This window comes from Nylanderia fulva, unplaced genomic scaffold, assembly GCF_048542155.1.
Source record: "Nylanderia fulva isolate GAGA-0341 unplaced genomic scaffold, ASM4854215v1 Scaffold2, whole genome shotgun sequence".
Taxonomy (NCBI): domain Eukaryota; kingdom Metazoa; phylum Arthropoda; class Insecta; order Hymenoptera; family Formicidae; genus Nylanderia; species Nylanderia fulva.
In genome coordinates, this window is record NW_028190263.1 from 8,758,494 (window position 1) to 8,778,511 (window position 20,018).

Consider the following 20,018-nt stretch of genomic DNA (forward strand, 5'->3'; position numbering starts at 1 on the left):
TTAAAATAAATTTCGCGCAAAAAAACACTGCGACACATCTCATCTATATAGATATATTATAATTGCCGCGAATCGCGATAAGGAGAGGTACGGTTAGGTAATAAATATATAAATAGTGGCTCATAAAAGTTGGTCGCGTTTAAAAGGCGAATGAATCGCGTGAAAATTGCCGCTAGAAATTGCTAGAAATCCAGAATGTTGTAATTTTCGCAGCAGCGCGGTAAAAAAAAATGACGTTTCGCAAATATAAATAAAAAATGTGAAAAATATAATTCTAACCTAATCTGAAAAGCGACTTACCGAAGACGCCCTGCCCAGTGTCAATCCCCGTGTCACCGTCGCCAAAGATAGAGATGACAGCTAAGGTGTCATGTTGAACCACTTTGATCGGACACCCGCGAAAATCTCACTCACTGTACTCTCACACGTTCACGTTCATATTAATAACGCGAAACATGAAAATTCTCGAATGCATCGCACAACAAACTTTAGACACACGCGCAAGATGGTGGACTACTTGGTGGGTCACGTAGGTCCCCCAACTCTGGAAGTGCTTGCGTGATCAAAACGTACTCGTGGCGACATCTAACAGTCATCGCAATCACGACTCCAAACAAATATTCTCCAGCCTTCAAACTCGTGCTAAATAGGAAATTCGCATTTCTTATTAAACGTTTTAAGTTTTACAATCAAATAGATCTTGCTGTATTTTAACAAAAAATAATAATAATAGCACACAATATGCAGAGAAATCTCCGAAACCGAATCGCGAAATCAATTCCGGTTCAAAACGGGACTCGATATTTGAGTATGATAATATCAATTATGTCATACGCATTTGACCATAATTTGATAGTTTATAACATAACACACAATCACAGTGACATGTATGCGCGATTCACATTTTCACAAACACAGTTGAATAACGAAAAGTCTGCACAATTCTCGTCAGATATCCTCGTACTTTCGCGGATCGGCGATAAACGCGCGAACATTGATGATGGACCAAAGAGCAGCAGCATTCTAGATTGTGTTCGAACATACAATATATTCACCTAGGAAATGCTCGGTTGACCAATGAGGACAAAGAGATTCTTGGACTCCGATTGGTCGGTCGAATACTGCACTTCCAATCGGAAAGCAAAGATCTCTTTGTCCTGATTGGTCGACAGAGAGCTTGTCACCCTAGGTGAATATATTTTCGAACACACTCTAGACTGCCTTCAGTGCCCTCTGGTCCTTCGACTTGTTCGTGGGGGAAGTCGCCATCGTCGATTTTGATCAAATCTTTCAATAAGTAACCAAAAAAGCGGCGAAGCAACTGTATATGGTGAATAATTTATTTCTTATTTAATAATAATGTTATTTTTTTTAATATTAATTATCTTTTTAATTTCAACTATATATAATTATTTGTATGTATTTTATTTATTTTTTACAGTTTACAATTCCGCTGTTGCGCATCGTATCGGTGAGTCTCATCAATTTTTGTTTGAATTTTAGATAATAATTTTGTGAAAATTCTCTCCGATTTTACCCGAAATTTTACAACATTATATATTTTTATGTGTTAAATATATGATTCTGAAAATTAAAATTCGTCCTGCCCTCCGTGGGGGGAGACTCAATTTCGGATTTAAATATGTGTATGTACAAGCTAACCAAGAGGAATTACTGCTATAAATATTATAGTTCCACTTGAGGTGGAATTATACATATAGATATATTTTTATATATATAGATATATTTTTCAAATCTAGATTCACAGATTTAATTATATTAATATCGTATTTTGAATTAATATAAACTTTGCATTAAAACTTATTTAATATTAAAATTTAATTAAAATAATTATATATATAATGAGATCATATACAAATAATCAATGCAATAATTATATACACATGTGGTCAAATCTTTTTTTACAAGCTAAATTTTTTTTTATAAAATATAAAAATAACACACAAATAAAAATTATTTTCATTAAATATACATACATTTTTAATAGGAAATACACAAATAAAGGATCTATACAAACACACACTTTTGATCATTTTTATCCCAGATAGCACCATGTCTAAAATGCATGCATAAGTCATCATTAAGAAATCTTTAAGACATCTTTAAGAAATCTTATGATATCCCAAAGACATCTTGAAAACATCTTAAAAATGTCTTATGGGTGCATTTTGGACATGGTGCTATCTGGGATACATCTTGTTTAAAAAAGTTGTTTAAATATATAGTGTAAAATTAGTTAATATTAGTAAATAAATCTAAACATTGTTAAATTTATAATAATCGATTTATTTTGTATGATATAATATGATTATAAAACGTACACGTGTTACACACACATGTATATATAAATTTCAGATTGTATTGCTTAAAAATATAAGCGCAGTCGAGTTTAAATATTTATCATATTTAAATTTAAGTTTGACATTATTACAATATTTAATATGCCAGATCTATATATTTATCTCTATCATTTTGACTTAAAATTAATTTAAAATTAAAATTAGTCTGAACGTAAAAAAAACTATCTGTTGACACATGAGATAATAATTTATACAATTGTTTCTATCCATTTAAGTAAAAGAAACAAATTGTTTAAGATATAAACACACACACAAAGAGAGAAAATGCAGTATTTTTATACTGCTATTACTAATGCAAATAATAATTGTTAAAATACCGCAATTACACTAAAAAGAAGCTATTGATTTCAAATAAATATGTATTTCAATAGTGCCATTAACACTATTTAATCGAAACAAATAAATATTTATCTGTTTTGAGAAAGGATTTTTTATAATTAAATAAGCCACGGTATTTTTTCATGGCAAATCGGTATTATTAGTTTTAAACAAATTGTGTTAATGACACTATTGAAATAGATATATTATTATTTAAAATCAATAGTTTTTTTTCAGTGTATGTGTGCAAAAATATTTATCGGTATTTTAGTAATCACAAAATACCACTTGTATAATAATTATAATAGAAAATTAACATAAATGTACAATTATCCAACCAATTGAATATTACTGTCTGTGGCCTAATTTGCACCGATATATTTTGATAAGCGTATTAAGTACTACTGACGAATTACAGCCATTCTAAAGAATAGAATGACTATAATTGGTATCAGTAGTACGGCGTTTGATACGTGTATCACAAATAATCATACATTTAAATGTTTTAAAATATAAATCCTTTATAAAGATGTGTCATTAAGAGAACTATTATTATGTAAAAACTATCGTAATTACTGTTCTTTTTCCATCTGTAAACTAACTTCTTTACATCGAAGTGTTGCCGCCTCTATGGCATCGATTAAGGCCGATCTTAAGCCGTGTTTTTCTAAATGATGAATACCAGTTATAGTGGATCCTATAAAAAAATTGAAAAAACATATAAGTATTAATTGAAAAGAAATACATATTATATTGCATATTTATACAAATTCTGACCTGCTGGTGAAGTTACATCATCCTTAAGCTGTCCTGGATGAATATTTGTCTCACGAACCATAGTACCAGCGCCTAAAACAGTTTGCGCAGCTAGTTTATATGCGATGGGTCTGGTAAGTCCCATTTTTACTCCACCATCAGCCATAGCTTCGATCATTATGTATACCTGGAAGATATATTTTTCTTAGTAATTATTTCAATAACTTTGTAAAAAAAAATTGTACAGGGTGTCCCATAGAAAATTGCTGAAACTGATCAGCTGTCATCTTTTAATGCATGCAGTTATTAAGAAAACAAAAATTGTGTTAAAAAGAGGAAAGTCTGCAATTTTTAATGGATATAAATAAAATGTTTGTATATCAGTTTATTTGATTGAAAAAAAAATAATGAAAAAAGTGCTAATAATCACATATGTAAACTATATAATGATAAATATATTTTCGAAGTGCGCACCATTTGAATTGGTACGAAATTCTGTTCTTTTACGAAAACTCGTAAAAACTTTTTCTAACATGTCATTTTTAATGTTATTGATGATCCTTTTAATAGCTACTATTAAATCTGGCACTGTTGAAAATATTTATCATTAGTTTATGTGATTTTATGTAATTATTAGCACTTTTTCCATTACTTTTTATCAATAAAATAAACTATTATATAAAATATTTTATTTATATCCATTAAAAACTGCAGACTTATTTCCTCTGTCCAACACAATTTTTGTTTTCTCAATAACTGCATGCATTAAAAAATGACAGCTGATTAGTTTCTGCAATTTCCTATGGAACACCCTGTAAAAGAGATTTGGAAAAAATTTTTAACATACAATTTTCTCTATTTTAACTGTTGTAATAATAAATGATATTTTCTTACGCTTGAATTATATGATTGTTTACGGAACGAATTAAATTCACGGAAAGTTTACTAACATAAGCAGGACCGGAACTGGCCAAGGCGGTGACAGGATCGATGAGATTTTCAGTAACTTGTTCGCAAATTCCTACGGCGGAAAATAATTTCTCCGTGATTTCGGCATCTTTATCACTCGCGTATTTGCCCCGCGTAAACACCGTGGCTCCGCAACCCACTAATGCTGGTGTATTCGGCATTACTCTTATTACGGGTGTTTTTTCTGGTAGTGCCTGAAAAACATTTGCTCCAGTATGTCGTTATACATATATGTATATATTTTTTTTCATTACGACTAGTTTGTACGTATAAATTATCATGTGGCGAAAATAAATTCTCATTCAAAGAAAAAAAATTTTTTAAATCCAATAAAGAAAAGGCCAATGATACGAACTGATCGCAAGGATAGCAATAAGAAATATAAAGATATCAAGAAAATATTGACCGTCTTTTTCCTTATTTTTAACTTTCCAATTCGATTTTCTCTATTAATTATTGTGATAATAAATTATTAATAAATTATAAAAATAAATACTAAATTAATAATATACATATACCCTAACAACACACATATCCAAAAAATGTTTAGAAGACATTTAGAGGATGTTCAGATGTCCTTTGAATATCCTCCAAACGTCTTTCAGACATGTTATGTTGTTAGGGTATAAACAATAAATTATTACAATAAAGATATTTTACCTTTTCTAATGAGGTCAAAGAGACACCCATGGCGATGGAGATCAGTAATTTCTTATTGTCGCGTATCTCTGGCAGAATTTTTGGTACGACTTGCGGCTTCACCGATAAGATCAGCACGTCACCATACTCTATGACTGGAGCATTAGTGAAAACAGTATTGGATCCCATTTCCTAAAGATATTATTAATTATCTCGCAATGAAGTTTAAATGTATCTATCTTATAGCGAATTCGATTGGATGCACCAGTGCGCACTGAGTGCCTATAAAGGTTTATCACACACAAGTTCACAATGACACAAGTAATTAAAAAAGGAAAATAATTAATAGTAAGAGCTATTATTATTATTACTTACTATTAATTATTTTCCTTTTTTAATTACTTGTGTCATTGTGAACTTGTGTGTGATAAACCTTTATATGCACTCAGTGCGCACTGGTGCATCCAATCGAATTCGCTATTAATCATCCAATTAAAATGATAACAAGGACTCGTTTTTTTCTATAATATTCAGCAGCTTCTATAATAAGTATTTTTAATCACATTATATTGATTATATATAAAATGCAAATGCACACACATACATATCTTTTTTCCTTCATTATATTATACATATTTAATCAATGTTATTTATCGAATCTGGAAAATTTTGAATTTACATTCAATAATATAAAACTCGAATATTCCTTTTCTTTGTTAAATGTTTTTGATATATCACAAAGAATTTACAGCGCCGATTTATCATAAATTACGAGTCTTATCATTTGCGAGACTTTCTTATCGAACACTGTAGTATAAACAAAAGAAGTGTTCTTCAACTTATTGTCGGCCTTTAAAAATTATATAACGATAGCAAAAACTATCTCACTTTAAATGTTTCGATGCTTCCAATATCGTTTGGAAGGCAACTGGCCAGCATCATCTCGCCTTTGCTTAAACCTGTAAAATAAAAAACATGTAAAAAGATGCGAACAGATCTGAAACATTGTTAATAAATTTTGGTCTAAATGAATCTATGAATTTTGAATGTATTATATAACATACATATGTATGTGTGTAAATATAATTTTTATTTATATAATCGATTACATGATTAAAAAATATCGAAATTAAATACATTAAGAAAAGAAAAAGCTATCTATCGTTATTAAAATATATTGATTTTTATAAAGAAATGAAAATATATGATTTACCTGTCCGTATGAAACCTCTGGCGAGGGCCTGAGCCATTTTTCCTCCGCCAAGAAAGCCGATTTTCAACATGTTGGTATTGATGTTTAACGGTATTCTCTGTTTCTTCACTTCGCCATCCGCGAGAAGTTGATCGCTCACTGTGAAATACAAATGAAAACATTATTATCACTCTCATATTCCGCAATAACACACTAAAGAACCGACAATGAGCAAAATAACAATGATAAAAGAAAGGATGCGATTTAATTAATCACACGGATTATTTTTATAACAACAATAAAAAAAATTACGTTGAATCCACTTTGTTGTACGAATGATTAACTATCTCTGCTTTTACTCGTTTCCATACTAGTTGCAACACTCGTATTTAGTCTTTATGCCGCGATATGAATGTGCACGCGCGCGATAAAACACGGCTAGATAAGTTCACAAGTTTTATGCTGCTTGCCAAGATCAGTCTCTTATTTAAAAAAGCGATGTTTATATATCTCGCATCTCTTTCTACATCTTCCGCGCACCATTTCCCGTTGCTTTTCTACGGCTTTTTATTTTTATGTAATCTCATACGAGAGATAACGACAACCTCGCTGCGTTATATATGTACGTTGCATTCAGCTGGAAAACGCGGTTGACCTCTCTTTTAACCGCCAAACTCATTCGGTCGCACTTTAGATTGATTTGTAGTACAGTTTCTGAAGCATGTATATTTCTGTCCGTCTCTAGCGTAATAATAAACAAATATTAAATCAACTTCTCCGCGACTATAGTCAGAAGTTTGTGGTCATTTTAACGGATGATTGTTATTGCTATTACTGCCTGTGGTCTTACCCTTGTCAATCAGAATGACATACAATCAAAATAGAACCACATGCAGCATTATTTTAGAATCTTGATACACAAAAGTTCACTTTGCCTATATAAAGCATATTTAAATGTAGAATACATTTTTGTTCTACATTTGTTCTACTTTATAAAATCACACTATACAATATGTACACACACACGCACACAAAATAGACATTATATTTATACTTACCAAACTTGCGCACGTTTAAAATCCGCCGAACACGACGGTTTAATTTCATGAAAGCCATTGTTTTCAAACCAACGCTCATCTTCATGTTTGCTTTTCGCGATTAATGTGAATAGGCGTTCAATGAGTTTAAAAAATCTTTGTTGATTTGATTTTTGCAAACTTGCAGATTCTGAAAAAAATACAGTGTCATAAGATAATTAGTGTAATTTTTTTATATGATAAATCTCCTATAATAGTTTTTTACGTCGATGTACATACGTACATTAATGTGTCAATGAAATTACATTATTTATTTACATTAGTCCATATAGTATTGATAATTCTATAAGAGATATAGAAATATATTATTATGTAACTTATTATTATCACAGATTTCAATACTATTTATTAATTTTAATATTTATATTATATTAATTACTGAATATTTATATTATATTAATTACTGATTTAACATAATATATAATATTAATACAAGATACTAGTATTAATTCTCTTTATAATTCAATTATAGAGTTTGACTAAAATACATCTTCCAACAAGTTGCATCGCGTGACATTTGCAAGATTCTCTTCTTGCATCTTATGATAATAAAGCAAACACATATAGGTTCCTCGCGAGTTAATTACATAATGTTATGTGCCATAATGGAAATATGAAATACTCACATGTTTTTGTTATATACAGAAGGAAATATAAACGAAATGTATAGATGATGTCGATATGGTTTGATTGACTAAATCAGAAGGTTACTGCTCCGATCGTAATCATCGACGATACGTTTCCGTTGACAATGATCTCATTACTATACCTATCTATACTTTTGGTCATTCTTATATAGGTATGTTTCACTCACAGCCTATCTGCTACGGAAAATTACTTGTTTGTGTATCCGATTAAAACTCATTGACAAATACGGTCACCGATTTTTTTTCACCGCACCCCTCGATGTGGATTTTAATGAATAGAGAGTTAATGTATTTTTAAGTAATCTATATAATAATTCACGACAAAATTCCATTTATATAATTTTATACATCATACACGTTTTTTAATGTATATCTTTACCCTATATATATAATATTTTGATTTACATATATGTGTGTGTGTGTGTGTGTAAATCAAATAATTATATATATATATATATATATATGAGTAGTAAAATTGCAACATGTATTAGCAGGTATATTTGAATGTAAAGTCACTCTATATATATATATATATATATATATATATATATATATATATATATATATTGTTTTCTCTCCCTCTCTCTCTCTCTCTGTATACATTATCTAAAGAAAAGATACCTATAATTGATCTGATTATAAGATTTAGAGTGACTTTACATTCAAATATACCTGCTAATACATGTTGCAATTTTACTACTCATTTACTATTCATTTGCAATTTTTCTGATTAATATTTAACAATTATTACTACTTATTGTAAACGGTAAAAAATAAAATTTGTTAAAGATATAAAAGAAAAAATTGCCTAAAAAAAATATACATTTTAAATAATATACATATAAACTTTAGTAGATGCATATATTGCATCTATATACTAATCATATATTGCATTAGTATAGATGCATGCATATTTTGTGTGTGTGTATGTGTAAAAAATTCAAAAGAGAGAATTCCGGAAATTAAAAAGAAACTTTTTACTTATTTCTTTTCCTTTTTTCATTCTTCTTTTCACTCTTCTCTTTTCCTCCCTCATTTAAAATTTTTTTCCTTCTTATTATTTAAAATTTTTTTAAATTTATTGACAAGACTGATTTAACTTGCATTGATCATAGAATGTACAGATGTCGCTAAAGGTATGTAGATTTCTCTAGTTACTCTAGTAGATCTCTAATATAATCTTAGAGATCTCCAGTAAAAACATGGCTGGAATTGTTAATATGGATAAGAAGGATAGGTAGGAGGAGATATAGAGGGAGGAGATAAACGCAAGCAAAATGCATCAGAATTTAGAATGTGATCTTATTCAGTTTCTTTCGGATAGATAGGCACGATTTGACTATATACTTGAAAGAGGAGAAGCAATTGTTTCATATTCACACTCTTGCTTTTCTATTTTTTCTACATTGCTTTTTTTCAAAGCAACATGTAATTGAGGAAACATGTTTTACTTTATATATAGCTTTTTCCTTCTAGCACATCTTTCTCAAGATATCGCTCTTGTCAGCTGCGATACAGTGCTACGACGACAGTGCTTAATCTATTATATAAGTCTCTACGGTTAAATGAACTTTGGTCGATGCTCTTGGAACTTGCTTACATGCTGAACTTTACTTTCAATGTGTCAATAAACGAAAATAAGATGCAATATATATTTTATTTAAATATTATGCATAATATAATTTGTAAATAACAATTATAGTATTTTTATCTATATTGCTTATATAATTATTATAATCTAATACAGCATTTTTCTATGATTTAAGTAATTTTTTGATCAAACGATAAAAAAATTGACTAAAAAATAACATACTTTAAAATGTTTTAAAAAGCTAACAAAAGTATGTATTAAAGTGTTTATATTTTAGTCTAATTTATATACTTATGATATATGATGATCGTTTCTATTAATTGAAAATCATAAAATATTTAAATTATGTTTTAGTTACAAACGCTATAAAAATTTGTATTAAATATAGCTGCATCCACAAAATTGTTTTTTTTTTTCGTTTAAATAACTTTAATTTTATTCATGAAATTTCTGAATATATCATTGCATTATTGGCAATATACATAGAACATTTCATAATTTGATTGTGAAATATATATTTATCGAAAGAAATATAGAGGAAAAAATTATTATCGCTGTAAAAAAGGCATCTAAATTTACTAGTACATTTGCATTTATAATTTATTACAACGTGCGAAACACATTGTATGATAGACAGTCGTATTTAATGAATGCTTTATGTAATATTCATGTGATAATTTAAAATTTACATAACTCAAGAATATATATACATACATCTACTTTTTTATAGGATTAAATGCATGTCTTCATCATTTTGTCATTGAACTTTACTCCTTTTTTTAGACTTTTATAAAATATATTATTCATGCACATTGCTATATCACTGCGTAGATATACTTAGAAGCAACTTATATAATCTTTGATTGCATCAAAAAAGAAATCAATTAATAAGTTTATTTTGTAACAAATGGAAAATTATTTACTGAAAAATATTTAACCAAGATAAATATTTTCGTATCTGCATCTTTGCGAAAATCATTATTCATGTTGTATTGATTATAAAAAATATTAAGATAATGAAACTGTGAATTAGGCTATAATATCTAAAAAATATTGCGTTATATTATATTGTTTCAAAATGCGATAATATATGCATATATTTAAATATGCGATTTACATGTAATTTTTTTACTAGAAAAAAAACGTTTACATTTATGTATACGCGTATATATGCAATTGCATGAAAATTAATTTTAAAATAAAAACTGCATGACGCAAATGAGTTAAAGTGGTTTGCTGTAAAATATAACATATATATTATTATTAGTATCGCGTTTTTTTATATGCGAATTTTATTGAAAGAATTCATTAAAATCGTATTATAATCAAAATTGCAAATTGAAAAAAATTGAAGAAGCAAAAAAGTATAAAAGAAGGAAAGAAACAACTTCGGAGGGAAACATTAATTTATTAAATTAGTACTTTGTTGAAAGAGAGAGAGAGGAACCTATATATGTAATGTGTGTTTTTATGCGATAATTTTTTATATCCTTATACAAACACACACACACACATAAAATAGATTTCGCGTGAAAGATTATATAAATGATTACAAATAAATTTCAAGAATTGTTATCACTCAGAATTGTTATCGTTATATGCATATAATACGTATTTATAATCAAAGGATTAACTCGGACAACTTTCTAAATATCTAATACAAATAGGAAAGAGGAAAGCGGAAACATTGCGGAAAAAGTAGAGAGTTCGCAATAATGAGAGAAAAAACAAGAAACTATAATAATAGACTCATATATACAGGGTGTCCCATAGGAAATTGCCGAAACTAATCAGCTGTCATTTTTTAATACATGCAGTTATTGAGAAAACAAAAATTGTGTTGGACAGAGGAAAGTCTGCAGTTTTTAATGGATATAAATAAAATATTTGTATAATAGTTTATTTTATTGATAAAAAGTAATGAAAAAAGTGCTAATAAAATCACATAAACTAATGATAAATATTTTCAACAGTGCCAGATTTAATAACAGCTATTAAAAAGGATCATCAATAACATTAAAAATGACATGTTAGAAAAAGTTTTTACGAGTTTTCGTAAAAGAACAGAATTTCGTACCAATTCAAATGGTGCATGCGCACTTCGAAAATATTTATCATTACTTTACATATATGATTATTCGCATTTTTTCATTACTTTTTTTCAATAAAATAAACTGATATACAAACATTTTATTTATATCCATTAAAAATCGCAGACTTTCCTCTTTTTAACACAATTTTGGTTTTCTCAATAACGCACGCATTAAAAGATGACAGCTGATCAGTTTCAGCAATTTTCTATGGGACACCCCGTACATGCGTGCGTATATCTCGTGCACGGCGTCGACGCGCGTAGTCGCGCATCGCGCATCGTGCATTGCGCATCGTGTATCGTGCACACACATACGCGAGCTGATGGCTGAAGGAGTGTGAGAGGCGCAGTTAATACGTTCGCGCTACGTACCGGCCGTCAGTCGGCGACGATCACTCGGCGTGAAAATGAGTAATCGTTCATGAATATTCCATTTCGCGTGACCTTGTATCGTGCAGCGTTATATCTGACCGTGAATTTCAGTTCGTGCCGACTATTGTGAAAACGAGATCTTGAGCTCTATCATTTCGCCTCTCCTCTCCCTTGTTTCTCTCTCGGTCAACGTGATCTATATCTGTTGATATACAACTCGACATCGGCAAATAAGACGGTATAACAAGATGCTTTAGAAACTCGTGTCAAATCTGATCTTGTTTGCCGCGTGTGAGTTGTTATCGTTAGCGCGAATCTGGCACGACGTATCACTCGAGCTTCCGATTGCAACACAAACATACGGATGCAATAAGACGTCACGCTTCTTCTAAATGTACCACTCGGTGCAGCGCCGATAATCGTGGTATCACGTGGCCAGCGTTATACATATCTCATTTTGTCATCGTCATTCTGTTGTCATTACTGTCGATCACAGTGACAATGCCCGCGCAACTCAGCAAGTTATCGATCGACGCAGCCTGCATGGATTTCGCACACCCATGGACAGACTCGTGCGTTAGCGCGACCGCTGGTCTTGGTTTGCACACTTTGCAGGAATCCTTCAAGATATACGCGACTGTTTACATAGTACGTCATCGCATTTCTTCTTGTTTTCTTTTTTTTTTTTTTTTTTTTTTACGTCACATGTATATTTAGAATTCTATCAATTTTTGTTTTTTCTATCAATGTTCGAATATTTTCGCATACATACATATATATATGTATCTTGAAATATACATTATTTTATTATGTACACGCACATGGATATGAATACCCATTTGCCAGATATTTATATTTCATAATTAATATTGTCCCAGTTGTGCGAGATCATAACTTTTAAGCAGGTACATTAACAAGACAATGGCAGTACGCTAGCACTCACATTGGTGCACGTACACCTGCATTGGTACGCGTGCACCGAGCATGGGGGGGAATGTCCGATGCGTTTGGTGCACGTGTTTAGAGCATATGTTCTCGGAGTGCACAAATTTCGCGTTAATACGTACGTCCTACATTCGACGCATTTAAGCTGCATTTATGCTCGTTTGTGTCATAATCCGATGACATTTCAAATCGCGATTGTTTATTATTATTATTTTATACTAATTTATGTCGTACAAAAGAACTAAGATTCAAGTGTCACAATCACTTTTAATATTAAACGTATCGCAGATTACGAAACAACAATCTTTGTCCTCATTTCTTTATATTTCGCGAATGTATATAAAGTATGTTGGATTTAGCTTATTCTCTTTATTTTCCTACTTGATTCAATTTAATTTTTGTAATGCCTTGAAAATCTTTACTTACGCACTTGTATTAGTTATACTCTATTCTGTACGGCTATATTTTTTTAATTAAAAATTCCTTCTCTTTTATATTTATTTTATTTTATATATAAATTTCGTAAAAGAATAAGTATTAAAGAACACATAGATAAACGGGTTAAATGTTTAGTGTTTAAATGTGTATAAACAAGTATTGTTTTGAATATATAATTGCGTTACATAAGAGAAAAATACACACAGTTTTTCAACAATTTTATTTCTCAATATATTCTGTAATTGAATATTGTGTGTTACATTTACATATATATTTCATTTCAAACGTATCTGAAAGAAATTTATCAGATTTATTTATATATATTATAAAATTTATTCAATAATATACACTTTTAAACGATGCAAATATTTGACATGTTAATGATATTAAAAATATTCATGATATACTTTAGGAATTTACAATTCTCGTTTTTGTTCGTGTTGATTAACTAATGGATATTTGCATTTATCGAGTATTTTTTAAATTTTTTATCGAGTATTTTTGTCGAGGTTCATTTTTATAATCTATCTTTACCACAGTATTGTTATAACATTGTTATTAAATAGTTTACGATGGTTTTGTCTATATGCTCTATACGAATGCAATGTATAAGCGATAATTTATTAATCTATGAGCTAAATTTTTTTGTGCGAATATATAATGTATATTTCATTTAAAGATGAAACCCATTTGATTTCTACTATAGCTATAGTATATATTATATTAATAAATTTTATTTTTTGCCGGTGTTTCTACTGTTGTCTGTTACAAAATTTGTACACTTTTGTCAAATATATTATCTCGACAGATTTGGCTATCTGTTAGCTTTTTAAAATTAACATTTTCATGAAAAATAAAAATAAATATAGCACAGAAGATTAGATTTGTCAAATAATAAATCTATGAACGAATATAATCGCGCTTCTTTTTTTATATTTAATTTTTGTATGTTATTAGAATAATTCATTTCTCAAATTTCACATCTTTTTCACAATTCTTTATTGCAATGTGCAACTTGTATGATAAAATATAAATAATTTTAGTTTAAAATATTAAATTTTCGCTCTCTATTAATACCTACTTTTTTTTCTGTAATTTCAGATTGCATTTTTAATGAAAAGAAAGATACCATCGAAAAGAGATATTCAGCAAACTATATTAGGTATTCTCCAATCTACAGCCTTTCTTTCATGGAGTGGTTTTTCTTATTCATTATTTATTTGTTTATTAAGGTGAGAAAAATATTACACATTACTGTTTATTATATATATATATATATATATATATATATATATATATATATATGATATAATTAATATAATTAATAATTATTTCAGGCGAATATTGGGACGTTTCTACTTGCCGACTGTATCTTTCCTTCCATCCTTTTTGTCTAGCTTATCTGGTATTGTGATAGAAAGAGCTTCTAGGCGTACATTATTGTGTCTCTATGTGTCCAATATTGTAAGTAGATGTTACAACAATCAAACAGCAAATGCATGTTTTTAACATTATTTTTCCTCAGGCAACAGAGACACTGTTCAGAATGGGTGTATGGAGAGGATATTTTTCACCTATTCCAAAAGGAGAGGTCTATATATTTGCTGTAAGCGTAGCTGTGTTATTGTACTTTTTCCGTTCAAAAATAAATAAGCAGGATCAAATATATAAAATACTTAGGTATTCACAGATTTATATTTTATCTATTTATACATCTGTTTTATATATTTATATATCTATTGTTTTTCTATAGTATACTATAATATATGTGTTTAAAATATAGGATAATTGTTGGACAATACGAAGAGGCTGAATATTGTACAAAGAAAAATTTTGAAACATCTTCAAAAAATACCGAAACTGTCGACGCACAGAATGACAGAAATATACAACGAAGTAGTTCTCAAAAATATATATTTAATATTCTACGAAAATCTTTTGAGACATACAAATATATCATTAACATCTTGAAAACGCAGAGTAAACATGCCACGTGTCCACATCCTTATAGCTGTGCACACTATATTTTAATGGTAAGACTCACAATATATATGCATATATTCAATATTTTTATATTTATTCGTCGAAAATTTATTTTTTGTATTTTTCTTATTTAAAGGATAGTGCAAGAATTTTCAGTTATGGTGTTTGCGGCCAAATAGCACTTAAACTAATCTTCCAATTTAAAAGATTACTTCAGAAACCAAAGTTACTAAAAACCACCATTTTTCAAAGAGGAAATCTAAACCTGGCTATATTCCTCGGAGGGTTTGCTGGTCTTTACAGGGTATATATCTTACACTGCATACTCCCTCTTATTCTCTCTTTTTTATATGAAATATGGAAAATATCAAATGATATTTGTAATAATAAATATCTTTCACGAGTAATTATTTTCGCTTTTCTCTTTTTTTTATGGATAGCTAACGTCATGCTTATTGAGAAGAGTCTTTCATAAAGATTCACACACTTTTGCTATTCCTGCTGGACTTGTCGCAAGCATAACATTTATGGCATATCCCAACACTACTGTGGCCTTATATTTCATGTGGAAAGCATTGCAGGTATTATTATTTTTAATATACATCGTTTTCCTTAATATCAATTCATAATGTGCAAATTTTTTGTGATTATTTGTAACCACCACTTGTTTTGCTTTAGCTATTATGGAATGATGGGGTAGAAAATGAAAAACTACCAGAAATAAAATGGTTCGTGATTTTTTTATATTGCTTTAGTACAGCCACTCTCTTTCATGCAGCTATAATAGAACCACAAAACTTGAGATCATCTTATTGGAGGTTCCTTTACACTATGTCAGGTGGAAGGTAAGTCTCTTGTGGTGTGGTACCATAACAGAAATAATTTTATATTGTCATACTGTGTATATTATATGTATATTATTTTATTCGAAATCTTATTTTGACTTATCGTCCTCATTTTGTGTATTGATTCTAGAATAGCGGCGATGTCTCGGCTACCTTTAAATATGTTTGGTTTAGAAACCAGCAAGAATTTACAAGAAGTGCTCAGAAAAACAAAGACAACAGATCAAATTAATTATTCTTTCTAAAGTGCTCAGGACAACAACAAATGACAATATAAATATATATCTTAGTTTTTATTTTTTTTTTTTTTAAATATAATTTTCTAGAACCAAAGAAAACAGAAAGAGAGAGAAAGAGATACAGGTACAGAATCAGCATATGCACACTGTATTATTTGAATTTACAACTATAATTGCGCGTATAAAAATGTAAAAATCTAATTCTGATGCAATAAGTTGTGAAATGAAATGTATCTCTTAGCACAATTTTTAAATAATATATTTTTTTTAATCTAATATAAATAATGGTGCTTGGATGTTGTGATACTAAAGGAACTTAATACTTTATATATAAGAAGAGAAAAACTATACAACTTAATATATTTAAATGTATATGTGGTAATTAAGTCAAGAAAATAAGTGAATGATATATTTATGAGTGGGTGTGACATATGTATCTAAACATAAATGTGTTCGAATGTGTAGTGAGAAACTTTCTCCTATATTTCTGCAATATATTATAAAATAATTATTTTTTGTCATTTAAATTGTAAACTTGATATTTATCATTTATAATGTAAGCATATACCAGAAAGGGATGGATTTCTTTTTTAATCAATTTTATTATAAATACATTAACTTATTTGTTGAAAATGCAAGTAATTTGTGATAAATTATATAATATTCTATTATAAAATGTCTACGCGTTCACATTGTCTATTTTTTTTGCTATTTCTAATGCTCTATTCATTATAGCGTCCGTGATACTCTTATCGCGTTTTCTCTCTATTCTCTTCTTTTTTCGCAATATGTTTTCCCATTTGATACGACTTTGCATTCTTAAACTTTTACGATTTATAATGCCAGCGATTATTTGCGAATCCAAAATTGAAACTGAATGTTTTGAGGGATTTAGTTTGAGTGGTTCCAAACTCTTTAACGAATCCATCTGCCACGGCAATAATCCAATGGGGCACTCGATCCATTGATCAGAGAAAATAGTATCTAGTAAAATCAAGAAAATATTTAATATTATTGATCTTTCACATTAATTTATAAAAAAAACTTGATTGAATATAAACGCACCAGATGCTTGCTTCCAATGTAAATTGCGGATTATCTGATCGGTTAATAAATAAGCAGTTTTCTTTTTAATTGTCTGTTCTTTCTTGTATATTTTTACTTTACTTCTTGTTGCATTGAAATCTTCGACAGTACATATTTTCCGTTCCTGGATATCATTGTTGCTGTCTTCATCATTATACTTTTGGAATGTATAAATTTTAAGTAAATTTGACAAATGTTTTTTCGCCTGCACATTTATTCTTGATGAAACAAACTTAAAAATTGGTTCTATTAATCTTGCAGAAAATTCGTTTACATGTAATAAAAGTTTTGATAAAAAATTTATATCAATAAGAAAATGCGGTATGGTGCTCGATATATCTAACCACAAAACATTCCGCAAATAAGGATGACCATCATGTACCAACTTTTTAAGATGCTGATTTAGAGTCGACTTTGCAACCGGTTTTGTAACATCCTTTGTCAGCTTATATTCCATATTACGAGAAATCTTTTGGGCCAAATCTAATTGAATAAAACTATGGACGATGGAACTTATCCATAAGGTTGCAAGAGTTCTTTTTTCCTTACTTTCTTGTTCTTGGTTTACGATATTGAGCAGCTTAAACATCAGTATATCTAATATCTTTTTGTTATGCAACAAGAAAATGATATCTTTCCAAAATTGAAGCATACCAGGTGGTAAAATCTTTCTTTTTAAATCAATATTTTTTCTTCCTTTTTGTTGAAAAATTTGTCCAATATCTGAGTTTGGTAGAAAAGCTTCGTTTTTCAGCAACACATTGCAAATTATATCCTTCTTGTGTATCAAAGATTTATTTTCAACTAAATGCATAGATATCTCTGATAAAAGTAAAGCTCGCGCAGCTTTTAAATCATATTCCTTATCAATCTTTATAGTTTTTCCTTGAATGGATATATATTCATTGTGATCATTGTTTGATATTTTATCGCTATATTGGGAACACATGTATGTGCGTAAATCTTCTAATATTTCCCTGAAATAGTTTTCCTGATTTAATATTAAAATAAATTCAAAGATAAAATCTTATCTATACATGACTGAATTCCATGTGGAATTATTGTGTTAGAAAGAAGAAAAACCTGACAATAAATTTCATATTTATTTTACAACAAAAATATGTACATACCGTAATTGTACCTCTGGCAAATTTGATACTAATTTATAACCAGCATCGATATATAAATTGACTGCTGTCCAAAGTTCAATTAAATCTGTTAAAGCCTGCACCTCTTTGGTTTCTTCTTTTTCTTCTTCTAACATATTAGCTTCTTCCATATAAGATTTTTCTATCGCACATGCCTCAGCTGCCCAATATTCATCCTTTAAAAAATAATATTTTAAAAGCACACAATATTATATATAACGCTATATTCAAAATAGATAAACATACATGTAACCAGTGAAGCAATATATTAATCGCTATCCTTAGTACTCCAATGGAAGGTAATTCATATCCATGAGCAGTCTGATGCCTTAACATAACTATCCATTCTGGAATTTTGAGTTGCTTGGCAATCTGAAATAGAGATGTCTGTTTCGTGTGTCCTATATTGCAAAAATGATTCAAAAATCTCATGATGGTGGTCGAGTACATCAAACTCAAATCATTCTCGTAATACATCGGCAGTTCGCCGCTATCAATTTTGGGTGTCCATTCACGATCACGAAGACACACTTGCAAAATCGATAAGGTACAGTCCACACCCACTGGTAGTTTCGGCATTCTGCAAAAAAGTTTCCTTTTGAATTGTTTCTCACGATCAAGATTTCAAGTGTCTCACCATTAAATTAAATAATGCGCAATCGATCGTTATACCTGGTTTTCCATGCTAAAAGCGTTTCGTATGCTTTCGTTTGTTCGTTTACGTCGTTGGAGTAAATTTGCCTGTACACATCATGCCATTCCGTTCTTAGAATAGCAACAAATAAATTTGATTATTTAACGTATTTTATCATTTTATTTATCATGTTTTACATCATTTAAATTAATACTTACAGAGAAAACCAAGGCACTTGCTTTATATCATAACGTTTCGCAGTCAATGCCATTGTCTTTGCTCTATATATTTATGTCCTATCTACAAATTTGGCTACTTTTTCTTCTATTATTAAAGTTGCTTCGATAGAACTCACATCCATTTATTAGACACAATAGCTCGCTTTCTTTTCTACAGGTAGGAAAATTTATTCCAATTTATTTCTTGGAGCTTGGAATCACATGGAGTGGAATTGTGTTCGAAGGAAAGAACACTTTCTTATGGCACCTTTTCATATCGACGCTCATTTTTGCGTCAAAAGACGTCGAATGGTTTGTTCAATTTTTTTCGCTTCGAAATTTAATATTTAATATTTTTCCTATTGTGCGCAGGGCCTAATGGACCAACCAGGTCGAAAATATTTTGCGCTTCGAAGCTTTTGATTGGT

General features: G+C 29.5%; 4 protein-coding genes across 5 annotated transcripts in view; 1 reads left to right on the forward strand and 3 right to left on the reverse strand.

The window, feature by feature from the left end:
- Window positions 1-962, reverse strand: part of PH4alphaEFB (prolyl 4-hydroxylase subunit alpha-1) — a 152,204-nt gene extending 151,242 nt beyond the window's left edge. Inside the window, exon 1 of the mRNA XM_029310522.2 lies at window positions 301-962. The gene's annotated coding sequence lies outside the window, so the exon portion shown is untranslated. The remainder of the gene's footprint in view (window positions 1-300) is intronic.
- A 322-nt stretch (window positions 963-1,284) lies between these two features.
- On the forward strand, window positions 1,285-17,638 carry LOC114937120 (transmembrane protein 135). Of its 2 annotated transcripts, XM_085482199.1 has the most exons (10): window positions 1,285-1,330; window positions 1,442-1,471; window positions 14,539-14,669; window positions 14,775-14,901; window positions 14,963-15,117; window positions 15,221-15,470; window positions 15,557-15,724; window positions 15,861-16,001; window positions 16,099-16,265; window positions 16,396-17,638. In XM_085482199.1, the coding sequence occupies exons 1-10, from the start codon at window positions 1,328-1,330 to the stop codon at window positions 16,508-16,510; spliced, it is 1,287 nt and encodes a 428-aa protein (XP_085338325.1). In that variant the 5' UTR covers window positions 1,285-1,327; the 3' UTR covers window positions 16,511-17,638. The 2 variants fall into 2 exon arrangements, with proteins under 2 accessions (XP_085338325.1, XP_029166358.1); XM_029310525.2 differs by lacking the exons at window positions 1,285-1,330; window positions 1,442-1,471 and adding an exon at window positions 12,485-12,702.
- On the reverse strand, window positions 2,445-8,113 carry LOC114937121 (Pyrroline-5-carboxylate reductase-like 2). Its single transcript, XM_029310526.2, has 8 exons — window positions 7,979-8,113; window positions 7,314-7,482; window positions 6,277-6,414; window positions 5,952-6,022; window positions 5,085-5,255; window positions 4,406-4,618; window positions 3,477-3,642; window positions 2,445-3,396 (listed from the first exon to the last, which is right to left on the reverse strand). The coding sequence occupies exons 2-8, from the start codon at window positions 7,396-7,398 to the stop codon at window positions 3,272-3,274; spliced, it is 969 nt and encodes a 322-aa protein (XP_029166359.2). The 5' UTR covers window positions 7,399-7,482; window positions 7,979-8,113; the 3' UTR covers window positions 2,445-3,271.
- On the reverse strand, window positions 17,070-19,895 carry LOC114937115 (ribosomal biogenesis protein LAS1L). Its single transcript, XM_029310519.2, has 6 exons — window positions 19,591-19,895; window positions 19,411-19,503; window positions 18,985-19,318; window positions 18,721-18,914; window positions 17,570-18,567; window positions 17,070-17,488 (listed from the first exon to the last, which is right to left on the reverse strand). Exons 1-6 carry the CDS (start codon window positions 19,641-19,643, stop codon window positions 17,184-17,186), a joined length of 1,977 nt encoding a protein of 658 aa, XP_029166352.1. The 5' UTR covers window positions 19,644-19,895; the 3' UTR covers window positions 17,070-17,183.
- Between the last annotated feature and the right edge of the window lie 123 nt (window positions 19,896-20,018).